This window comes from Dipodomys merriami, unplaced genomic scaffold, assembly GCF_024711535.1.
Source record: "Dipodomys merriami isolate MVZ:Mamm:240054 unplaced genomic scaffold, mDipMer1.0.p SCAF_25, whole genome shotgun sequence".
NCBI lineage: Eukaryota > Metazoa > Chordata > Mammalia > Rodentia > Heteromyidae > Dipodomys > Dipodomys merriami.
The window spans coordinates 20,031,256-20,053,835 of NW_027203937.1; the positions used below are offsets into that span (position 1 = coordinate 20,031,256).

Sequence of the window (22,580 nt, forward strand, 5' to 3'; positions counted from 1 at the left end):
TCTCAGCTTCCTGAGTAGCTAGGGTACAGGTGTTACTCACTAGCACCGAGTTTCATTTTAATGTTGTTGTTGTTGTTGTTGTCAGTCCTGGGGCTTGAACTCTGGGCCTGGGTGCTGTCCCTCAGTTCTTCAGCTCAAAGTGAATGCTCTACCACTTGAGCCACAGCACTACATCTGGTTTTCTGATGGTTAATTGGAGATGAGTCTCACAGGGCTGTGAAGGTGGCTCAGTGGTAGAGTGCTTGCCTAGCATGCATGTGGCCCTGGGTTCGATTCCTCACCACCATATAAGCAGAAAAAGCCAGAAGTGGGTAGCACTGAAGCTCAAGTGGTAGAGCACTAGCCTTGAGCTGAAGAACTGAGGGACAGTGTTCAGGCCCTGAATTCAAGCCTAAGGACTTGGGAGGGGGAGGGAGAGAGAGAGAGAGAGAGAGAGAGAGAGACAGAGATTCACCAATATATCGATACCAGTATATCAATATATATCAATATCAATATATCGATATATATTGATGCAGGGTGGGGGGGAGAGAGCTAAGAAGGAAGGAGAGAAGAAAGAAACGAAGGTTATTTTCAATTTCTGTGTACTCCTCCCTCAAGTTATGGGGCATGAATTTATAGCTTGGGGGCTATCCCTGAGCTCTTTTGCCCAAGGCTAGCACTCTACTAGCCTGAGCCACAGCACCATTTCTGGTTTACTGGTGGTTATTGTGGACATAAGAGTTTCATAAACTTTCCTGCCCTGACAGGCTTTGAATTACAGTCCTCACTCAGATCTCAGCCTCCTGAGTAGCTGTGATTACTGGCATAAGGCTCCAAAACCCAGCCCTAAGTACCCCTTTCTTATCTAACTAGGGTACTACTTCAAACCAATGGCCCAGTAGGGTGCCAGATTACTTGTGTAATCCTAGCTACTCAGGAGGCTGAGATCTGAGGATCACGGTTCAAAGCCAGCCCAGACTTCTCTAAAACCACCAGAAAACCAGAAGTGGCACTGTGGCTCTAGTGGTAAAGTGCTAGCCTTGATCTGGCCCAGAGTTCAAGCTTCACAACCAATAAAACAAACAAAAAAGAAAGAAAACAATGGCCCTTAGGCTCAGATTCACTTAGGAGTCACCTAGAAAACTTAATCTTCTTTTGTAATCAGTGCTATTGAGGCACATATTACACGCAATACTGCACCCCTTAGAGAATGCAGAAACTGACAAATTTGGAATGTTTTATACTGTATAACTAGTACAGAAAAAGAAATGTAGAGCATTTCCACCAGTCCAAAGAGCTGCATAAGCCAGCTCTTCTCATCAACTGCTCCTCTGCTCATCCTCCACCCCCTCCCATCTAGGAGGTAGAATACTGTTCTGTGGAGATTCAGAGATGATACAAATTGTTAGAATGATTGGGAGGTCCTTGCACAGCTATGAAAATGGAAGGAGTGCAGACACTGGGTACTTCACTGACCCTGCAAGTCAAAAGGATTAAGCAAGGTTTCTTAAACTCAGTATTTCTGACATTTTGAACTGAGTAACATTGCAGCAAGAGTTATCCTATGCCTTGTAGAATGTCCTGCAGAATTACTGGCATCTACCCACTAGATATCAGTTCCTGCCCCTAACTTAGGCCAACTAAAAACTCTCTTTTGGACATTGGAAATCACTTCACTAGTTTTTTCTCCTCTATGGAGTCTGGATTAAAAAATTGCTTTGCCAGGTGCTAGTGGCTCACACCTGTAATCCTAGCTACTCAGGAGGCTGAGACCTGAGGGTCACAGTTCAAAGCCAGCCCAGGCAAGAAAATCCAGGAGACTCTTATCTCCAATAAACCACTAGAAAAACCAGAAGTGGTGCTGTGGCTCAAGCGGTAGAGCACTGGCCTTGAGCTGAAGAGCTGAGGGACAGTGCCCAAGCCCCACTACCAATCAAAAAAAAAAGGAAAATTAAAAAAAAAATTGCTTTGTCTCCCAATGAACCTAAATAGGATACTTGAGTAAAGTCATTTCCAGATTCTAACTTTACACACCCATTTTATGGACACTGATACAACCCATGTTTTTTAGTAATGACTAGAATATTTATTGAGACTTCAGTAGATGTTTAATGTATAACTTATTGTTACACTTATCTAAAGAATGAGTTACTGAGGGCTGGGAAGGTGGCTCAGTGGTAGAGCGCTTGCCTTGCATGCATGAGGCCCTGGGTTCAATTCCTCAGCACCACATAAGCAAAAAGAAAAAAAGCCAGAAGTGGCGCTGTGGTTCAAGTGGTAGAGTGCTAGCCTTGAGCTGAAGAGCTGAGGGACAGCGCCCAGGCCCAGAGTTCAGGCTCCAGACCGGACCCCCCCCCCCAAAAAAAATGAGTTACTGTTTATGTGCAACTTGCAAGAAAATAAGCACAGGCATTTCAGGATTTTATTCAAGATTGCATATAGAGAGCAGGAATATGAATTTAAAACACAATGTATAGCTGGGTGCTGGTGGCTCACACCTGTAATACTAACTGTAAGCGCTGACCCAGAAAGTCACTTGGACAGACACATAGAAGAAAGAAGCATTTATTATGAGCTGAAGCTGACAGGCTATCTCTCATGAGATACAGAGTAGCAAACTGCTCTTGCAGCCTTAGAGGTAGATGTAGTCTCAGCAGTTTGAAGGCAGAAGGAGCTGGGGGCAGGAAATCTTTGTAGTCACAGCTGGACACTAGAGATATCAGAAGCCAGGGCAGGACATTCTGTAGCTGGCTTGCAACCAGGAAAAACATTCTATTACAGAGACAATACATTCTATACCCAGCGCGTAGCAAAGTCATGTAGCCAGGGGAAACATCTCAGAGCAAAGACAATACATTCTATAGTAGGCACCTTGGGATTATACACTAGAACCAGCATGACTGGGACTGACATCTGGACTCTGTTGCTGATGCAGTCAGGGCCGGTGGGAATAGGCAACTGTGGCTGGGCCTGGCTTGTGCTTGACCCAAAATAGAGGTGAATAAGCTTACACCAGCTACTTAGGAGGCTGAGATCTGAGGATTGTGGCTCAAAGCCAGCCCAGTCAGGAAAGTCTGTGAGACTCTTATCTCCAATTAACCACCAGAAAACTGGAAGTGGTGTTGTGGCTTAAGTGGTAGAGAGCTAGCCTTGAGTTGAAGAGCACAGGGACAGATCCCAGGCCCAGAGTTCAAGCCCCACAACCATCACCAACGACAAAAACCCTGTCTCCCCAAAACAAACACAGTATCAGGAAGAATATGGCCCAAGGAAAGGTTTATGTCCTAGCTATGAGCAAAGAACACTTAATCAGAAAGATTCAAATCATGAAGAAACAACGTTTCAAGTGGCATAGAGAATCAGATGCATGAAACACATACCAGGGCCAGGGACAGTGCACAGAAGTGTCAAAAGGGGTAAAAAGGCTTAAGAGCTGGATCGCATAGAGTCATGGGTTCTGGACATTGTAAAGGATTGAAATATGGATAGACTTCACGGGGAAAGGCACAGTTAGTGAACTTGTAGATGAGAAATGCATTGTATGTAGTGCTGTAAAATGAGACTGAGCCAGCCTGGTAGTCTACAAAAACCCCAACACGTTCAAGAGCGACAGGCAAAGACAGGGGCAAGGACAAAGGAGAATGGGTGGTAGGATCCTCCCCAAAAACTTTATACCCAGATTTATCCTCCATCCCTATAATCCAGTAACCAATTTTAGGTTGAGGAACTCCATTATCAGTATGACTACACCTTAGACTGGGTTTGAATTGTCTTCTACCACGTCTGCTTAGGGGCTGGAATTCTTTCTTATAAATAGTGAAATATCTTCCATCACTTAATCCCAGGTGCCAGGATGTTTTCTTAGACACATCTACCTCCCAGTAGTGCTTCCCTGATGTGATTACAGGGGCACCCAGGGCCCCTAGCAGAGGTAAATTATATTCTTGAAGTTGAGAAAAACTTTGTTGATAACCGAAAACTGGATCAAGAAAAGGATTTTCATAAAAAGATTCATATGAAGCCCCGAAGGCAAATGTATTGGGAGGGACTGGAGAACTCCGGTATCTTATCTGTTTCTGATCCGGGGAAATGTCAATTCTGGAATCATTAGTTGTAGTCATTATCACGTAAACTGTAGAAAAAAAAATGACAGGTTTGAGTAATGGACAGAAGAAACTCTTTTTGTGATGTTATAAGCAAAAGCATAACAGGAATGTGAGAGAGACCTGGAGAGAACTTTGAAATCATAATGAAACAGGGAAAGGTAGAATACTGCATAAGCATCATTGTGTGTAGGAAAGAGTAACCTAAGTCAGAATGAAAACATTTTGATAGATGGCAAGGAACTGATTGCTTCTTACCCCAGTATTGGTGGACATCAGTCAGCTCTGAAATGACAACAGGAGACCACATCACCACAGTGTCCACCCTTCACAGCTAGGAGCCATATCTAGAAATTACACCGGCCCCTACCACAGCTAAACCCCCACAACCACACCCTAACCCAGATCTCCTCACCTGGAAAAATGTGCAGCACTCCTCTCAGACCAGTTACTGGGAACACAGTCTGTTTTTTCTTTGGGAACGTTACTGGTTTCTTCATTGTCAATAGCTCACAACTAGGGATGAAATGAACAAGGTTCTATACCTCAGCTTTATTTATTTATTTATTGGTCAGTTGTGGGGCTTGACCTCTGGGCCTGCGCTCTGTCCCTCAGCTCTTCAGCTCAAGGCTAGTGCTCTACCACAATGCCATAGTGACACTTCCAGTTTTCTGAGTGGTTTATTGGAGATAAGAGTCTCGTGGATCAGAAACCATGATCCTCAGATCTCAGCCTCCTGAGTAGCTAGGATTACATGTGTGAGCCACCAGCACTTGGAAATACCTCAGATTTTATTTATTTAGTCATTTGTGAGGCCTGAACTTTGGGCCTGGGCACTGTCCCTCAGCTCTTCAGCTCAAGGCTAGCACTCTACCACTTGAGCCACAGCGCCACTTCTGGCTTTTTCTGCTTATATGGTGCTGAGGAATCGAACCCACGGTCTCATGCATGCAAGGCAAGTACTCTATCACTGAGCTATCTTCCCAGCCCTAAACTTCAGATTTTATAACCTTCATCGCCAACAATCTACCTGTTGCTTACACTACTGACAATTAGATGTACCTACCTTAGATTCCTAGAAAAGAAAGGATAGACTATGGCTGAAGTCATTATAAATACACTCAGGTCTACCTTCCTGCTATCTGCATGATTCATGGAAGACCCTAAATTGCCATGAATTTTGGTTTCTAGGAAATGGTCAGGAAATAAGTTGACAGAATCTGGCTCATTCTGGATTTTCTTTTCTTTTTTTTTTTCTTTTGGTTGGTTATGGGGCCTGAACTCTGGGCCTGGGCACTGTCCATCAGCTCTTCAGCTCAAGATTAGCGTTTTACCACTTGAGCCACAGCGCCACTCCCAGTTTTTTCTGCTTATGTGGTGCTGAGGAATCAAACCCAGGGCTTCATGCATGCAAGGCAAGGCAAGCGCTCTACCACTGAGCCACCTGCCCAGCCCATCATTCTGGATTTTCTTTTTCTTTTTTTTGTCGGTCGTGGGGCTTGAACTCTGGGCTTGGGCACTGTCTGTCCCTGTGCTCTTCAGCTCAAGGCAAGCACTCTACCGCTTGAGCCACAGTGCCACACTGCTGGTTTTCTAGTGGTTTATTGGAGATAAAAGTCTCCTGGACTTTCTTGCCCAGACTGGCTTTGAACCATGATCCTCAGATCTCAGCCTCCTGAGTAGTTAGGATTATAGGCATGAGCCACCAGCACTGGGCTCATTCTGGATTTTCAAGGGATACATAGTATAAAAATCACAGCTGGATGGCTGGGAAGCTTGCTTAGCAGTAGAGCTTGCCTTGCATGCACAAAGCCCTGGATTCCATTCCTCAGCACCACATAAACAGCAAAAACCGGAAGTGGAACTGAGGCTGAGAGAGTGCTAGCCTTGAGCAAAAAACAGCTCAGAGACAGTGCTCAGGCCCTGAGTTCAAGCCCCAGGACTGCCAAAGGAAAAAAAAAATCACATCTGGAGAAACCCAAAAACTTCAAAGCCAGTTGCCCATTACAGAGCTCTGAGAGAGCTCAGCCTTCAGGCTCTCTGGGGGAAATAACAAACATTTGGAAAAGGGAGCTTTATGAACAACAAATAATGCTGCTCTGAAATCCACTGGTGAGGAGAGACGGTGATGCTGCCAGGTGGCTGTGCATCCTTAGACACAGGGACATCTTCCATCACTCTTGTAAAGTCTGTGAGCCACATGGACCATTTACACCAGAGACAAAATCCTGTTCCCACAGGTCAAGATAACTGTTTTTGAACTCATATATTCGACTGATCACTTGTTTTCAGGAGAAATGTACAAACACATAGGAAGTTTGTCAGTGGACAATTATGGGTACAAGGTAGACAAGGAAGATTTGTTGTATTTGAAAATAAATGAGGCGGGTGTCAGTGGCTCACGCCTGTAATCCTAGCTACTCAGGAGGCTGAGATCTGAGGATCTTGAATCAAAGCCAGCCTGGGGAAGGAAAGGCTATGCGACTCATCTCCAATAAACCACGCAGAAAAACGGAAGTGGTGCTGTGACTCAAGTGGTAAAGTACTAGCCTTGAAGAGCTAAGGGACAGCACCCAGGCCCAAAGTTCAAGACCTATGACTGACAAATAAATAAATAAATAAATGAAACACCTCTGAGATCCAGGACCAGAGCTGATATAGGAATATTGGGTAAATAAATGGTATGCCACAAGGAATCTGCTACTGTATCACTTGATCCTCAATATAATTTGACACATTCTAATTTTTCATAACTTTTACTCGCTACCAAAGGATCTAATTTAGTCCCAATAGTCCTAATGTGCCCAAACCCTGATTTTTATCCAGAACTGAAGACAATACTACAAGTTCATTTCCCTGGTCTAGGAGATGTTATACTATATTTGAGTACTAGCTAGTTCTACAAATCTTGTCCCACCAAACAAAGGACCCTCCTAGTATCCCACACATACCTTCTCATGATGGTATTCTCATTCTAGAAAGAAAGCAGAAAACATGATTAAGGAAATAAGACTGTCCTTTCTTATAAAGTGTCATCAGAATCGTACCAACCTCTGTGGTGCTAAGGTTAGAGATGAACCCACGAGGACAAAAATCAGAAAGAGAAGACTCAATAAGTCTAGTCATTCCCTGGCTCTCTAGGAGATGATTTTAAATACTACATGGTTCTTCCATTTTTTTAAAACACAAATATAAACTGATAGATGTTTGCCAAGTACTAGGCTGGCTGCTTTTGAGACCTAAAGCTGTTTCTTCTAAATAATTTGTTATAAAGTAAGAAGACTGAGTCTCAGTAATATCACCTGTTCTTACAGACATCCTGGTAGCTGCTCTCCAGACAGCACTGAAATGCCCAGAGGTGACACTAGCCATCCTTCCAATTTCAGATGCAATTTTAGCTCCATATGTCATGTTGATGAGCTTCAGCTCTGTACCTCGTGCCAGGTTTGCTCTCTACCCCAAATGTGGCTGTCCTTGTACACTTGGTGCAAGCTGCTGGTCTTTGAGATAAGAGTCTGCCATGGAGATTCTGGCTTTTTAATAGACTCCATCTTTAATAAAGATTTGATCTCTCAAAAGGTGGCTTCTCTGCATCTCACTAACTGGATTTACCTTACAGCATAAATGGAGCTCACAATTGTCCTTATTCTAGACACCAACTAAAATGTTCTCCCTAAGATTCAACACACGTGTACGAGAAGTTATTTTCCAAATTCATTTACAAATACCTCTTTCACTTTAATATAATTTAAGATACTCAATAATGAGGAATCTACCAGCTGGTTATCAGATATTAAATACCGGTTTCTTTTTCCCCCCCTTCTCTCTCCTTTTTTTTTTTTTTTTTTCTTTCTTGCCAGGCCTGGAGCTTGAACTCAGGGCCTGGGCACTGTCCCTGAGTTTCTTCTGCTCAGAACTAGCGCTCTACCACTTGAGCCACAGCACCACTTCTGGCTTTTTCTGTGTATGTGGTACTGAGGAATGCATGCTAGGCGAGCATTCTACCACTAAGCCACCTTCCCCGCCTTCTCCCTGTCTTTCTCACCATGCCTATTTCTATGCATTTATATTTGTGTGTGGTCTCTTTCCAGTGCCTTATTGTGTAGCCCAAACTGACCCTGAGCTCTTAGTTCCTCATCCTGCCTAGATCACACCCCTATTCCACAAGTAAAGGCTGCCACCTCTCTTTTGTATTCCAGAGGAGTATTGTTACCATCTCACTGTCATAAAATACTATTGTATTTACACTGAACTTCAGTGTCTACCTGGTTGGGTTAGTCTACACCTTGAGGTGTTACATGGTTTGTTTTCTTTCTTTCTTTTTTCATTTTGGTTGGTCTTGGGGCTTGAACTCTGAGCCTGGATACTGTCCCTGAGCTCTTCAGCTCAAGGTGAGTGCTCTACTACTTGAGCCACAGCACCACTTCTGGTTTTCCGGTGGTTAACTGGAGATAAGAGTCTCAAAGACTTTTCTGCCCTGGCTTAGCTTTGAACCACTAAGATCTCAGCTTCCTGAGTAACTAGGATTACAGGCTGGGGCCACTGGCACCCATCTGTTGTTTGCTTTCTTTTAAGCCATATTCTATTCCTTATCATGGCAGATGGAGTGTTTTTATTGATTTGAACAAATAAGTGGTAATATACTTGGTTTCCTTGTAAAAACCAAGGGCAGAGCTGGGATGTAGCTCAGTGGAAAAGTGCTTGCCTAGAAAGGGCAAAGCCCAGGGTTCGAACCCCAGCACCAAACAAAAACAAAAAACAAAAAACCGCAGGTCCTCAGCCAAGGCCACTACATTCCTGAGGCAGCTGGTAGCCCCCAGCTCCATCCACCCTGAGCCCCTCCCTGCCCTAGAGCCCCAGCCAGGATAGCTGGCCACGCCCACTCTCCACCCAGACCTACTGGCACAGGCAGAATACCTCTCACCACTAGCCCCATAGTGACCAGTTACCACCTGGATAGGGGCAGAAGCCATTTGTCTCCCTCTCCTGCAGGGAAGATGGCCCCACCAATAAACCTCTTTATAATTCTCCTCCCAATAAACCTCTTTATAATCCTCCTCCTCCTCCCCCTCCCCCTCCTCCCAATAAACCTCTTTATAATCCCCCCTTTTCCCCTCCCCCTCCCCCTCCCCCTCTTCCCTTTGGGATTGTCTCTGCGTGGTCCCCTGGGAAGCCTGGGATGGATTTTTGTTGTTGTTGTTTGTTTTTTTTGTTTTGTTTTTGGTTGGTCTAGAGCTTGAACTCTGGGCCTGGGTACTGTCCCTCAGCTTTTCAGCTCAAGGCTCTACCACTTGAGCCACAGCACCACTTCCTGTTTTCTGGTAATTAACTGGAGATAAGAGTCACTTTCCTGCTAGGGCTGGCTTTGAACCTCAACCCTCAGATCAAAGTTTCCTGAGTAGCTAGGATTACAGGTATGCCACCTGCGCCTGGCTGGGATGGATTCTTACACATAAACATGGAGTTCTGTTTTTTGTATTTGAATTGTACAAACAAATACAACAAAACTACAGTCAATGGTAAAAAGAGCTGGGCACCAGTGGCTTGTGCCTGTAATCCTAGGCACTCAGGAGGCTGAGATCTGAGGATCCCGGTTCAAAGCCAGCCCAGGCAGGAAAGTCCAGGAGGCTCTTATCTCCAATAAACTACTAGAAAAGAGGAAGTGCGTTGTAGTTCAAGTGGTAGAACACTGGCCTTGAGCACCCAAGCCCAGAGTTCAAGCCCTACAACCGACAAAAAAAAAAAAAAAAAAATGGTAAAAAGAATTGTTGGGAACAAACATAACTTCAGTCATAACCAAATTTTTAAGCCCAAACTTGTCAGGATCTGGTCTATGTCTTTTTCGGAATCACATTGTTCTTCGCTGACTTTATTCATAGGACATGCATGAAATGTTACTCTCCTAACAAAATCCTAATAGAACTGGGGGTTGGTGGTTTATATAATCCTATCCATTCAGGAGGCTGAGATCTGCAGATGGCAGTTTGAAGCTATCTGGACAGGAAAGCCCAGGACAGGCTTATCTCCAATTAACCACCCAAAGGTCAGAAGTAGACTTGTGGCTCAAGTGTTAGAGTGGTAGCTATAAGCAAAAAAAGTCCAAGGGATGGGCTGGGAAGGTGGCTCAGTGGTAGAGTACTTGCCTTACATGCATGAGGCCCTGGGTTCGATTCCTCAGCACCACATAAGTAAAAAGAAAAAAGCCGGAAGTGGCACTGTGGCTCAAGTGGTAGAGCGCTAGCCTTGAGCTGAAGAGCTGAGGGACAGCGCTCAGGCCCAGAGTTCAGGCCCCATGACCAGAACCAAAAAAAAAAAAAAAAAAAAGTCCAAGGGCAGTACCTAGACCCCGAGTTCAAGCCCTAGGATTGGCACAAACACACACACACACACACACACACACACACACACACACACACACACACACACACACACACACACACGAATTCTGATCTTACATGGCTTTTATCTGCAATAAATAAGAAGTCCATCTTAAAAACAACACCATGAACAAATGGAACAAAGTAATAAAGATTAGAGCAGAAATTGTGACAGTCTAAGAAATATAAAAATCAAGGAAACAAAAAGTGGTTCACTGAAAAGCTAAAATTGAAAAAAAAAAAAAAATTCAGCCATGAAGGCATGGCTCAGGTGGTAAAGAAGCAGCCTAGAAAGCACAAAGCACTTTCAAACCCAAATACACACACAGGAGAGGAAAATAGTAGCCTGTAAACATACAAAAAAATACTCCTAATCATTGGAGAAAGGCAAAGTAAAAGTGCAGTTGCGTTTTGACTTCAGACATGGCGGAATACCTATTCATAAAGGCAAAAGACAAATGTTGGGAAGGATGTAGAGAAAAGAAAACGTGAGCTGGGAATATGGCTTAGTGGTAGAGTGGTTGCCTAGCATGCATGAAGCCCTAGGTCCAATTCCTCAGTACCACATAACCAGAAAAAGCTGGAAGTGGTGCTGTGGCTCAAGAGGTAGAGTGCTAGCCTTGAGTGAAAGGAGATCAGGGACAGTGCCCAGGCCCTGAGTTCAAGCCCCAGGACTGGCAGAAAAAATTATTTTTAAAGAAATGTAAATTAGTATAGTCATTATGGAAGCACTATAGAGGTTCCCCAAAGATTTAAACAGAAGTTCTGTTTGATCCAGAAATCCAGCTACTTTGAATCTACCTACAAGATCTGGACCAGCATATCTAAGAGCTGTCTACATGGTAAGCTTCATTTGGGGCATTATTCATAAAAGCTAAGATATGAAGTCAGTCTAAACATCCAGCAACAGATGAAGGGATTATAACAATGGGATAAACACAATAAAATACATATCAGACTTAAAAAATGGAAGGAAAACATTTCATTGGGGTAAAATGGATCAACTGAGAAGAAATTATATTAAATGAAATAGGCCAGGCACAGAAACACAAAAACAACTTATGATAAACATTAACTGTGTGGAATGTACAAAGGCTGATCTCCCAGAGGCATAGAGTAGAATGAGGTCCTTATGAACTATGGGACAGAGAAAAGGGAACAGATATACTGGATCAAAGACAGAAAAGGTCAATTAGAACAGAGATTTCTTTTCTTTTTTTTGTCGGTCATGGGGCTTGAACTCTCAGCCTGGGCACTGTCCCCAAGCTCTTCAACTCAAGGCTAAAATTCTACCACTTGAGCCACAGCAGCGCCACTTCCAGTTTTCAGGTGGTTAATTGGAGATAAGAGTCTTACAGACTTTCTTAACTGGGCTGGCTTTGAATCCCAATCCTCAGATCTCAGTCACCTGACTAATTAGGATTACAGGCATGAGCCACAGCCACCAGTGTTGGCAGAACAGAGATTTCTTAAAGGATAGAAGACATATATTGCCTAAAACTGACTTAGGAATGATACATAATCAAAAGGGAAAAAAATAGGTATGATGGCTTTGTTTGACAAAAATCTTATAGTATATTTAAGGGAAAAATAATACCTGTCATTCACAATATTTTCAGGTAGAAAGAATAAAGGAGGGCTGGACATGTGGCTTAGTGGTACAGAGCTTGCCTTGCATGCATAAAGCCCTGGGTTCAATTCCTCAGTACCACATCAACAGAAAAAGCCAGAAGGGGCACTGTGGCTCAAGTGGTAGAGCTGTAGCTTTAAGCAAAAAAAATTAAAAAAATAAATAAATAAAAAACTCAGGCCCTGAGTTCAAACCCTAGGCCTGGGGGGGAAAAAAAAGGAATAAAGGAGAGGTATTAATATTCATTCTATAAGACAAAAAGTAGAAACATCACTTATACCCAGAAGTTCATTTGTTTACTAGTGACCAAATCACATGACCAGTGGCTCGTTCACACCTATAATCCTAGCTATTCAAGGAGGCTCAGACTGAAGCTGGTGGCTTCAGCTAGGCTGGGTGGACAAATCCAAGAGACTCTTATCTTCAATAACCAGCCAAAAACAGGTGGCTGAAATAGTATTCTATTTGAGTGAAAGACCTAAGCCAAGAGTGAGAGGTCTTGTTTCAAGCCCTAGTATAAACACACACACACACACACACACACACACACACACACACACACACACACACACACACACACACACACACACACACACACACACACACACACACACACACACACACACACACACACACACACACACACACACACACACACACAAAAAATGGTGCTTAGAAATCAATACCAGATGACACCAAATGGGAGCATATAAATTATTACTAACTATAAGAGATCTTCTCTCTGTAAGATTCAATGTTTCTACCACATGTGAGAAATTACTTAACATGGAAGTTTTGTTTGGCACTCATACACTCTTTATTTCTATAACATCTGCAAGTGACTAGAAAAAGAGGTCCTATGGAGCCTAAAGAACTTTACACTCATCACACAACACACACAACACACACACAAAACACACACACACACACACACACACACACACACACACCACAGTAAAAAGAAAAGAGAAGGGAAGATTTTCTGAATCTCAGATACAGGGAACTAGTCAGAGATTTACCTGCAGCATCTCCATTGTCGACCCTTTTAACAGACGCTCCACATCTGAGATGAGCTTGGTCACCCAATTGTTCTGCCGGGTCAGCTTGTTTTCTGACCCTGCAAACCTTTTCAAACCATCTTCCTCTTCCTTTTTCAGCATTTGCAGTACTTTCTCCTCCTCAGAGTCCAGGATGCCTCTCAGTTGTATAAAATCTGCCTGGACATTTTGTATCTTGCCCTGTATTTGAGTCTTTGAAACAGAAAGAGACAGAGAGGCACACTCAGGGTTATCAGGTGGGGAGGTCTCATAGAGGAGGGAGGCTCAAGGAGAGGAGAAGTACTTAGTGAGCTATATTTTCCCTTCGTGACATTTCAAAGCCTAGCCTGAGACAAAACTGGATGACTGAGTTTGACTTAGCTTTTACACAGCTATCCTGTGTCCAAGACTCATGATTATCTGTGTCACTCCTCATCCCATTCCTGAATTCCCCGTCAGATCTCAAATACTGAGGACAGGAGTATGATCCATTGCCAAATACCTTCCCTTACCAGCATCACAGCAATGGCCACCCCCAGAAAGTTGGGATCCTCTGTGATCTCCTCACTCCCAGCCCCCACCCCCATGGGAAAGGAAAGAAGACTAACTAAATGACTTTGGATCTTATCAACTGTCAGGGAAAAGAGAGGACAGGAGCTCCTCAGGAGCTTGCCTTCCAAGACATTTCCTCTTGTTGGAGTTCAGCTTTCCACTTCTCAGATTCTTCCTTGCTCTTCCTCAGCTTGTCCAGAGCTGCCCAGAGCTTGCCCTGCGAACAAGGAAGGAACCATGACAGAGTCACTCTCTGAACTTTCTCAGCCTCTAGATAAGGGATAGTATGAAGGAAATCAGGTGAGAGACTAGAGTTTACAGAAAGGGTGAGAATTAAGTCTAACAGTTGGAAGAAACACTGAGGTGGCAAAAGTCCTCTTTAAGTGTGTCTCAGGTAATAGAGTAACAATCCTTTTACCAATAACAGAATGATTCTATTAGCTTGTTTTGAAGCAGTCTCACTTAGTCTCCAACTCTCTTTATAGTCCAGGCTGACCTAAAACTCTGAATCCTCCTGCTACAGTCTCCCTATGGCAGTAATTCATAGGTTACAAGCCTGTACTAAAACACCCAGCTACATTGATTCTTTCTTGGTTTTGTGCCAGTATTGCAGAATGAACTCAAGAGCCTCTTGCTCTGGCTTAGCTTTCCTCCTTAGTTTTTCCTCCTATTTAAAACTGGTCCTCTAACTCCATAAGCCACATTTTCACTTCCAGCTTTTTGATGATTAAATGGGGCTAAGAATATCATGGACATTTTTGCTTAGGCTGAATTGGAATGATGATTCTCACATCTTAGCCTCCTGAGTAGCTAGTGTTATAGGCATGAACTACCAGACCCTGGATAAATGGATTCTTTTTGAAACAAGAAGATTCTGGTCCTGTGTGAGGGAAAATAATCTACATCTCAACTCATTTAATTTACTTCTTGCTAAAAGGAACTTTCTTGGTCACCAGATCTTAATAGATGGAAGATATAGTAAAGAAATATTTGCTGCTGTCAACAGTTCATACTTAAGACTCATTTTCTTATAAGTCAGTGGATTACACAGACATGTCCTTTAGGCCTGAGAAAGTCCCCACAGAGTGGAACGGAGTCATACTTCTCAGTCCTGGAATGATAGGTATTTAAACTACAACAGATGCCCACCCAGTAGATATTTCCCTCACGGATTATTTTGTGCTCTATCTTCCCTCATCCCTCATTTCTTACCTGGTACTCCTGGGCAACCTCCTCCAAGAGGCATGTACGGTGTCCATGATGCTGCTGAGATCGCTCACAAAGCCAGCAAATCACCTTCCTATGGTCCTTACAGAAGAGCTGGAGTTTCTCACCATGCTGTGTGCAGTGATGCACATTCTGCTCCTGTGAGTTCAACTTGACCTCCCTGAGATTCTGCACTATGTTGGCCAAATGTCGATTAAGCCGGAGGCTCTCAAAGGCATAAGGGAATCGACATACGGGGCACACAGGCCCTCTAGGGCCTATTGTGGATTTATAGCTTGATGAGATACAGGCTTGGCAGAAGCTGTGTCCACAGTCTATGCTCATGGGTTCAATCATGAGCTCCAGACAGATGGGGCAGGTCACCTCCTCCTTTACATTGGCCAAGATTGCTGAAGCCATTGGTGGCTGTTTTCCTGTTCCTGTCTTTCTTGGACTTCTGCAGTTCCTTCTGCTGAGGTAGCTGCAGGATTGGCAAGATAAAAAGGGAGCACATTAGAAAGGATAGGCCAAACTACAATATCAAAAGTCAGAAAAACAAAAGGAGCTGGCTGCTATTGGCTCGCACTTCTAATTTTAACTACCCGAGAAGGATGGTTTGAAACCAGCCCAGGTAAACCAATCTGACATACATTCATTTTCAATACATCAGCAGAAAGCTAGAAGTAGATTTATGATTAACTTTAAGTGAAAATGCCAAACAATAGTGCAAGGTCCTGACTTCAAGCTCCAGTACCAGTACTATTACTCCCCCCCACACACACACACAGAAAACAGAATGCTTAGGAATGTGGAAAAATAAACTTTTCATAATAATTTCAAACACTCTACTCCTAGTTCATGCACTATAATCAATTTCCTGTGTGTCATGATTGCCATTTCCTTGTTTTTCACTAAACTTTATGCCGCGGACCGGGTTCGGACCAGGTTCTGTCGGGACGACGGAGGACACCTAGGGGAGGAACCTGGAATAGGATGGGGAGATGGCAAACAGACAACTCACACACATTAGGAGTGGATGCTGAGTGCGATTTAATGCAGAGGATAACAAACTTTTACAGCAAAAGTCTCCATGAGAAAGGGCAAAAGGTTACACAATCTTGCTGCAGGGCTTCATTCTTGGGTGGTCACCAGCTGGTCACATGATAGGCACTTGTTTCCTGCTTATCTCTAAGAAATACAATGGGTTTGTCACCAATTAACCATTACCTTCTTTTATAGAGGCCTTAACTGTCCCATAAGATCTTTCCTGTTCCTTTTTTAATAGTAAACCTCAAGGAGACCTGGATCTAGCAAGTCTCTTAGTAAATAGCAGGAAATTCTTTCTCCTAAATAATTATCTCAGCAATTGCCATACATTCTTTCTGTTCTAGCTGAGCCTGCAGCTTCTTGTAAATCCCTTACAAACAATTCCTTCTGCTGAAGTGACTTTGTGAAACCCCCAATACTTTTATATTTACTTATAACTTGTCTACTAGCCTCCATAAGAGGGGTTTCAGGGTAGCACTTAACTCTGGTGAGTCAGTCATATTTTTTAAGACACTCATCAGATATTGGAGTCATCAATACTCTTAAGAAAGAGCTTTGAATAAGGGAACGTTGACAATGAGTAAGTACAAGGAGCAGTAGAAACAGTAAAAGATTAATAGGCACTCCTATGAGGAAAAGAAAGGCAGAAACACATCTTTCCCAGGGGTTTGCCAGCCTTTCCAGGAGTAGGCCTCTTAGAAGCCCCATTCTCCAAGGTAGACTTCGGTGAAGTCCCAAAACTCGGAGATAGGTCTCTATAAAGCCCCATTCTCTGAGGTAGACTTCGGTGAAGTCCCAAAACTCAGAGATAGGTCTCTGAAGCCCCTTTCTTAGGTCTGATAGATGGTTTCCCATGCTAAGCAGACTCCACTGGAGTAGGCGTGGCAACTTTAGAAGCATTAAGAAAATGGAGGAGAAAGGAAAGGGAAGAGCCTGGACCTGATCTTCCACAGGCAAGGACTGTTTATTGAGATGTCAGTGAGGGGCACAACCTTCTTGTGGACTTGAAGACTGTCCAAAGAAGTGGGACAGGAGTTGGGTTTTTATGAGATCCGAGCAAGGAAGCAGAGGTTGATGAAAAAGCCATTAGGGAGGGGGTAACAATGCTCAATAGGAAGTGTACTCATTACCTTGCTCATGTAACTGTAACCCTCTGTATAGTATCTTTACAATAAAAAAAAAGAAACATTAAAAAAAATTTTTTTTTTAAAAAGAAAAAGCCATTAGATGTTAGGAGGTGGGGGGGGGCTTTTCAGTTGGACCCACAATGAAATATTTACAGCCAGGCTTATAGATTGCCCTGCCGACATCAGGTAGTCTGCCCATATCTTTGTGGCTTGCCTGATGTCTGTATGCACCTGGGAAAACAGTGTGGGGGTGGATCCTTCCAGAAGTAGACCTTAAAAACAACTGCCAGGAACCAGTGGCTCAAGTCTGTATTCTAGCTAGCCTGGGGAATGGAAGTTCATGTGTCTTATATCCAATTAACCACTACAAAGATAGAAGTGGAGTTGCGACTCCAGCAGTAGAGCTCTGACCTTGAGCAAAACTCAGGGATAATATCCAGATCCTCACCTGATTCAGCCTCAGGACACAGTGCACACATATACGCACACACATGCACACACACACAATCTTTCTTTTCTTATCCAGACCAAAAGCACAACCTTAGAATCAAACCCACCAGACCATTACTGCCTCAGGATCTTTGCACAGATGTTCCTTTTTTTGTATCAGTATTATTCATTCTAATACTTTCCCTAAGTGTTAACTTATAAGAAAGGGCTGAAGTGACTACAGTATAAACAATACTGTTTCTAGCAATACATTTGCAATTTTTTTTTGTTTTGGTTTTTTGGTTTTTTTGGTGGGGGGTCAGTCATGAGGCTGGAAATCTGGGCCTGGGCCTGTACCTGAGCTCTTCAGCTCAAGGCTCTACCACATGAACCACAACACAACTTTCAGTTTTCTGGTGGCTAATTAGAGATAAAAGTCTTACTGATGTTCCTGTGCCTGGGTTGGCTTTGAACTGGACCCTCAGATCTCAGCCTCCTGAGTAGCTAGGATTACAGGCGTGAACCACTGGTACCCAACAATGCCTTCTTCCTTTCTTCCTTCCTCTTCATTTCTTCCTTCCTCCCTTTCTTTCTTTTCAATCTTTCTTTTCTTCCTTCCTTCCTTCCTTCCTTCCTTCCTTCCTTTCTGGGGTCCGTCGTGGGGCCTGAACTCTGGGCCTGGGCGCTGTCCCTCAGCTCTTCAGCTCAAGGCTAGCTCTCTATCACTTGAGCCACAGCGCCACTTCCAGCTTTTTCTGCTTATGTGGTGCTGAGGAATCGAACCCAGGGCCTCATGCATGAAAGGCAAGTGCTCTACCACTGAGCCACCTTACCAGCCAGACTTAAATTATTTTTGACAAGTGCTAGATTATATGGCATGATGTCAGTGGAAGATAGCACTTCTACTTGTCTTCAGCCATCTGGCCCTGGGTTAAATTGAAGAAATGGGGCAGGACAAACTCAAGTTGGGATTTCAGGAAATTAGGGAGGTATTTTACCCTTTGAAATGGTAAAAAAAAAAAAAAAAAAGTGGCACTGTGGCTCAAGTGGTAGAGCACTCGCCTTGAGCTGAAGAGCGCAGAGACAGCGCCCAAGCACAGAGTTCAAGTCCCATGACTGACAAAAAAAAAAAAGCCTTACAGTTTTGGGCTGGGAAGGTGGCTCAGTGGTAGAGTGCTTGCCTTGCATGTATGAGGCCCTGGGTTTGATTCCTCAGCACCACATAAGCAGGAAAAAAAAGCCGGAAGTGGTGCTGTGGCTCAAGTGGTAGAGTGCTAGTCTTGAGCTGAAGAGCTGAGAGACAGCGCCCAGGCACAGAGTTCAGGCCCCACGACTGGACCCCTCCCCCCCAAAAAAAGAAATGGTAAAAAAAAAAAAAAAATCAAGGCAGTCTGATGGGGATGGATGTTCGTTCTTCATCATGATCTTTTCATGTTCTTTTTTTTTTTTTTTTTTGGGGGGGGGTCCGGTCATGGGGCCTGAACTCTGGGCCTGGGCGCTGTCCCTCAGCTCTTCAGCTCAAGGCTAGCGCTCTACCACTTGAGCCACAGCGCCACTTCCGGCTTTTTTTTCTGCTTATGTGGTGCTGAGGAATCGAACCCAGGGCCTCATGCATGGAAGGCAAGCGCTCTACCACTGAGCCACCTTCCCAGCCCTATCTTTTCATGTTCTTGACTGATTCCTCAAGCCAATGCCCTGAGAGATCAGTCTGCCTTCATGTCTACACCTGCAATGACTTCTATGCTGTTACACTCAAGTATTTGAGAAGAGAAGTTTTCACTAAATCTTCCATGGGCTTGGCACCCACTAATGACTGAGCAAAGGAAAAGCAGGCCTTGCAAAAGAACTTCTGAATGTTACCATTCGTGTTTGTGAGGGGAGAGGAGGCTCATCCCTGGACCCATGCAGAAGCATTGCCTAACTATTGGTAGGGGAGGGGGCTGAAAAGCCACTTGTATTCTCCCAGCTCAGAAAAAACAAAGGCAGCAAGTAACAGCTGCCATTTTGAGTCCTTAACTCCCACTGCTTGTATAGGGAACAAGTAATGGTTCTATTTCTCCCCCACTTTAACCCTGCTTTACTAAAAGTACATTCTTGCTAAAATTTCACCATGTGAGACTCTTATTTTTGTAAGATGCTCGGCCATCCATGAGCACAGCTCAGAGAGCTGCATGGAGAGTAAACCACTGTGCCAACCAAGAACCACAGCCATCACAGGCTGCTCAATCACTATTGTAGCCCACTTTCCTTACAAGCTTTTCCCCTTTGAAAGTGATAGGTAAAGCTTGAGAGCCATGACTGCTCCATTGCACCTGCAGACATCACCAACACAGGGAAGCAAACCATGAGGAAAAGAAAGGAATCAGGACATTGCAAGGGAACAGAACAATTCTCTAGTTACTAATTTCAAAGAAACACATATTTGCAAAGTGCCTGAGAAGTAATTCACCAAAGGTCAGCAAAACATTGAGCAAATCCTCTCATGACTATACCAGCACTGACTTGGAGCAGGAACTAAACACTTCCAATTTTGAAATTTCTCTGAATTTCATGTATGTGTTCAGTTATTTGACAGACTCCATCGACACCACTGCTATTTAAAAAAAAAAATCCTGAATAAGGCTGTGTTCCCTGCATTCCTTTTTAATGATCTGTCTGGCCTCATAGGCCCCTGTGGCTGGGGAAAGGGATGATCTGTTCCTGGAAAAGAGACTGCTCCAATACACTTCCTTAGCAGTAATTCAGAATTACAGATGAGGAGGCAGACTGCACCAGGAGAGGTAAATGTCCCTTCAGGAAGCAGCCTTTGGCCACCTTTAACCCTCTTTTTCTCCCCAGGCCTCCCCTCCACAGGTACTGCTCACAGTCTGCACTCAGCCCACAGCAGGAAGTCTGTGGGCTGGGCTCTCCCTCCCTTCAGAGCAGCTGGCCTGATAAAAAATAAACTCACCCAAGCGACTTCAGTGCTTTTCTTCTACAGTTTCCCAAACTCTGGACTCTTCCAACTGCTCAGTGCACCTTTGGGAGTCAAGGGAGATTGGATGAAGAGGAGGGAAAAGACTAGGAAGCCAGTGTCCCAAGTGATCCCCCAGCACTGCACACCTAAACTCCACCCAGGAGGGCGGGGAAGGAAGGGGAAGAGAAACTGTGGGCCAATGAGCTGTGTCTATCCTGGGCCTTTGAATGGCACATTTGACTAGTTCTAAGGTGCTGGTGTCTGCCACTGTGCCCAGGTGGGATCCACTAAGAAGACATTCCTAGCCAGCTCTGGTACCTCTGAAAGATTAAAAATTAGAGTTACATTTTACAATTGCTAACTGCTGGTTTTGCTTCTGTAAACTTGCTTGCGCTAGCACTGACCCTTTTCCCCTCCCTGGAGATAAATAAAAAGTTTTGGAGCCTAGATGTCGGCCCTGGGACAAGCTCTGTAGTCGTAAATAAAGAAGAAACAAGTAAATTCCCCAAGTGGTCAAATGGGACCCAAGATAAGGACCACCTGTCAAGTCCAGCAAACTAGGCCAAATGTTAATCGATCACAAGCCTGTAACTATGTAAACTTCCCTCCAGGGTGACCGCTCCCCCTAGACTTGCCCTGAGCCAACTGTTTTACAAAGAGTGTTATAAACTTCCCCGCTTAGTACAAATGATTGCTGGAGTACATAGTGACTTTTAAATGGGCCAATCCCGGGGACACCTGGTGTTATATGCTAATCTTGTGGTTTTTGCCTTTAAGAATGCCTGTAACCACGGTTCAGGGCTCTCTCCTGTGCCTAGGCAGAGAGACCATTTGCACAAATGCTGAATAAACTCCTCTTGCTTGTTGCATCTACTGGTTTGGAGTCTTGGTCTCTGGGGCGCCCTCCCGTAGATGAAAGTATCCCAGAAGTCTGGGGTCTTTAAACTCCAGGTCTGTTTTTGTCCACACTCACAGGCAAGAGTCAGCAGGATCAGAAGTTGGAGCCCACCTAGGGCTAGAACTAAAACCTTCCATTTAAACTCCTATAAAACCAGACATAGAAAAGTCTGATATTGATTCCTCTCTAAGACAGCCCTAATAAAAATGTACTATTCATTAAAAAATTTGCTATAGTTGGACACCAGTGGCTCACGCCTGTAATCCTAGCTACTCAGGAGGCTGGGATCTGAGGACATGGTTCAAAGCCAGACCAGGCAGGAAAGTCCATGACACTCTTACCTCCAATAAACCACCAGAAAACCAGAAGTAGTGCTGTGGCTCAAGTGGTAGAGCTGAAGAACTGAGGGACAATGCTCAGGCCAAAACAAAAACAAAAACAAAAAAATTTGCTATAACCTTACCTATATTTTGTATCTTACTAGAAATCTTTTCCTGAAAAAACACAAAGACCAAGTGTTAAAAGGGGAAAAAATAAGAGGAAAATTCAATGTAGCTAGCAGAAATAGGGCCAAACATCCAAGGCAGAACCTCTTTGTAGAAAGAAATTCCACGTTAGTCATTAAAAGAAAATTTCAAAGATACAGGCTTGAGTAAAGTAGTTAAGCACCTGGGTGGCTGTGGTAGATATCTACATTTCTTTTTTTCTTTTTTTCTTTTTTTTTTTGCTGGTTGTGGGGCCTGAACTCTGGGCCTGGGCGCTGTCCCTCAGCTCTTCAGCTCAATGCTAGAGCTTTACCACTTGAGCCACTGAGGAACCTAAGCAACTCCATTTTCCTTAAGACCCCATCCTACCCCCACCCCCACCTTTTACTCATAAACACATTCATTCATGAAGCCTTTCCTCCTCTACAAATATCAATAAGGCATATAGATATAAGTAAATAAACCCAATACACTTCTTGTGTGTTTCTTTGCATTAACCCTTAAATTATCAATGCTTCCATAGCAGTAGAGCCAATAACTTATTTATATATAGACAAAGAAATTAAAGAAATGGCCTCACTTTGACACAGGATCACTTAAGGAAACTGAGGCCTGGTGAAGGCAACTCAGAAATATGGTATTTAGAATCTTAAAAATGATATCTTTGTTTCAAAGAGAGACAATTGAATGCATTCTTTTCTAAGGGATGCATTTCTCACCCAAGAATTCACAACTGCCTGACAGGATGTCC

The 22,580-nt window shown here is 43.8% G+C and overlaps 1 protein-coding gene across 1 annotated transcript; it reads right to left on the reverse strand.

Moving 5' to 3' along the window:
• Window positions 1–2,386: 2,386 nt before the first annotated feature.
• Window positions 2,387–20,592, reverse strand: LOC138836464 (tripartite motif-containing protein 5-like). Its single transcript, XM_070035171.1, has 8 exons — window positions 20,441–20,592; window positions 14,894–15,368; window positions 13,803–13,898; window positions 13,112–13,342; window positions 7,037–7,059; window positions 4,501–4,601; window positions 4,344–4,370; window positions 2,387–4,114 (listed from the first exon to the last, which is right to left on the reverse strand). Exons 2-8 carry the CDS (start codon window positions 15,305–15,307, stop codon window positions 3,390–3,392), a joined length of 1,617 nt encoding a protein of 538 aa, XP_069891272.1. The 5' UTR covers window positions 15,308–15,368; window positions 20,441–20,592; the 3' UTR covers window positions 2,387–3,389.
• Window positions 20,593–22,580: the final 1,988 nt, after the last annotated feature.

Excerpts from the sequence above, each read along its gene's own strand:
- LOC138836464 (XM_070035171.1), bottom strand. The coding sequence starts at position 15,307 with ATGGCTTCAGCAATCTTGGCCAATGTAAAGGAGGAGGTGACCTGCCCC. Across the intron at positions 7,060-13,111 it reads CGACAATGGAGATGCTGCAG|AATGAGAATACCATCATGAG; the intron begins GTAAATCTCTGA and ends CTTTCTTTCTAG. Across the intron at positions 4,115-4,343 it reads TGATGTCCACCAATACTGGG|TTTACGTGATAATGACTACA; the intron begins GTAAGAAGCAAT and ends TTTTTTCTACAG.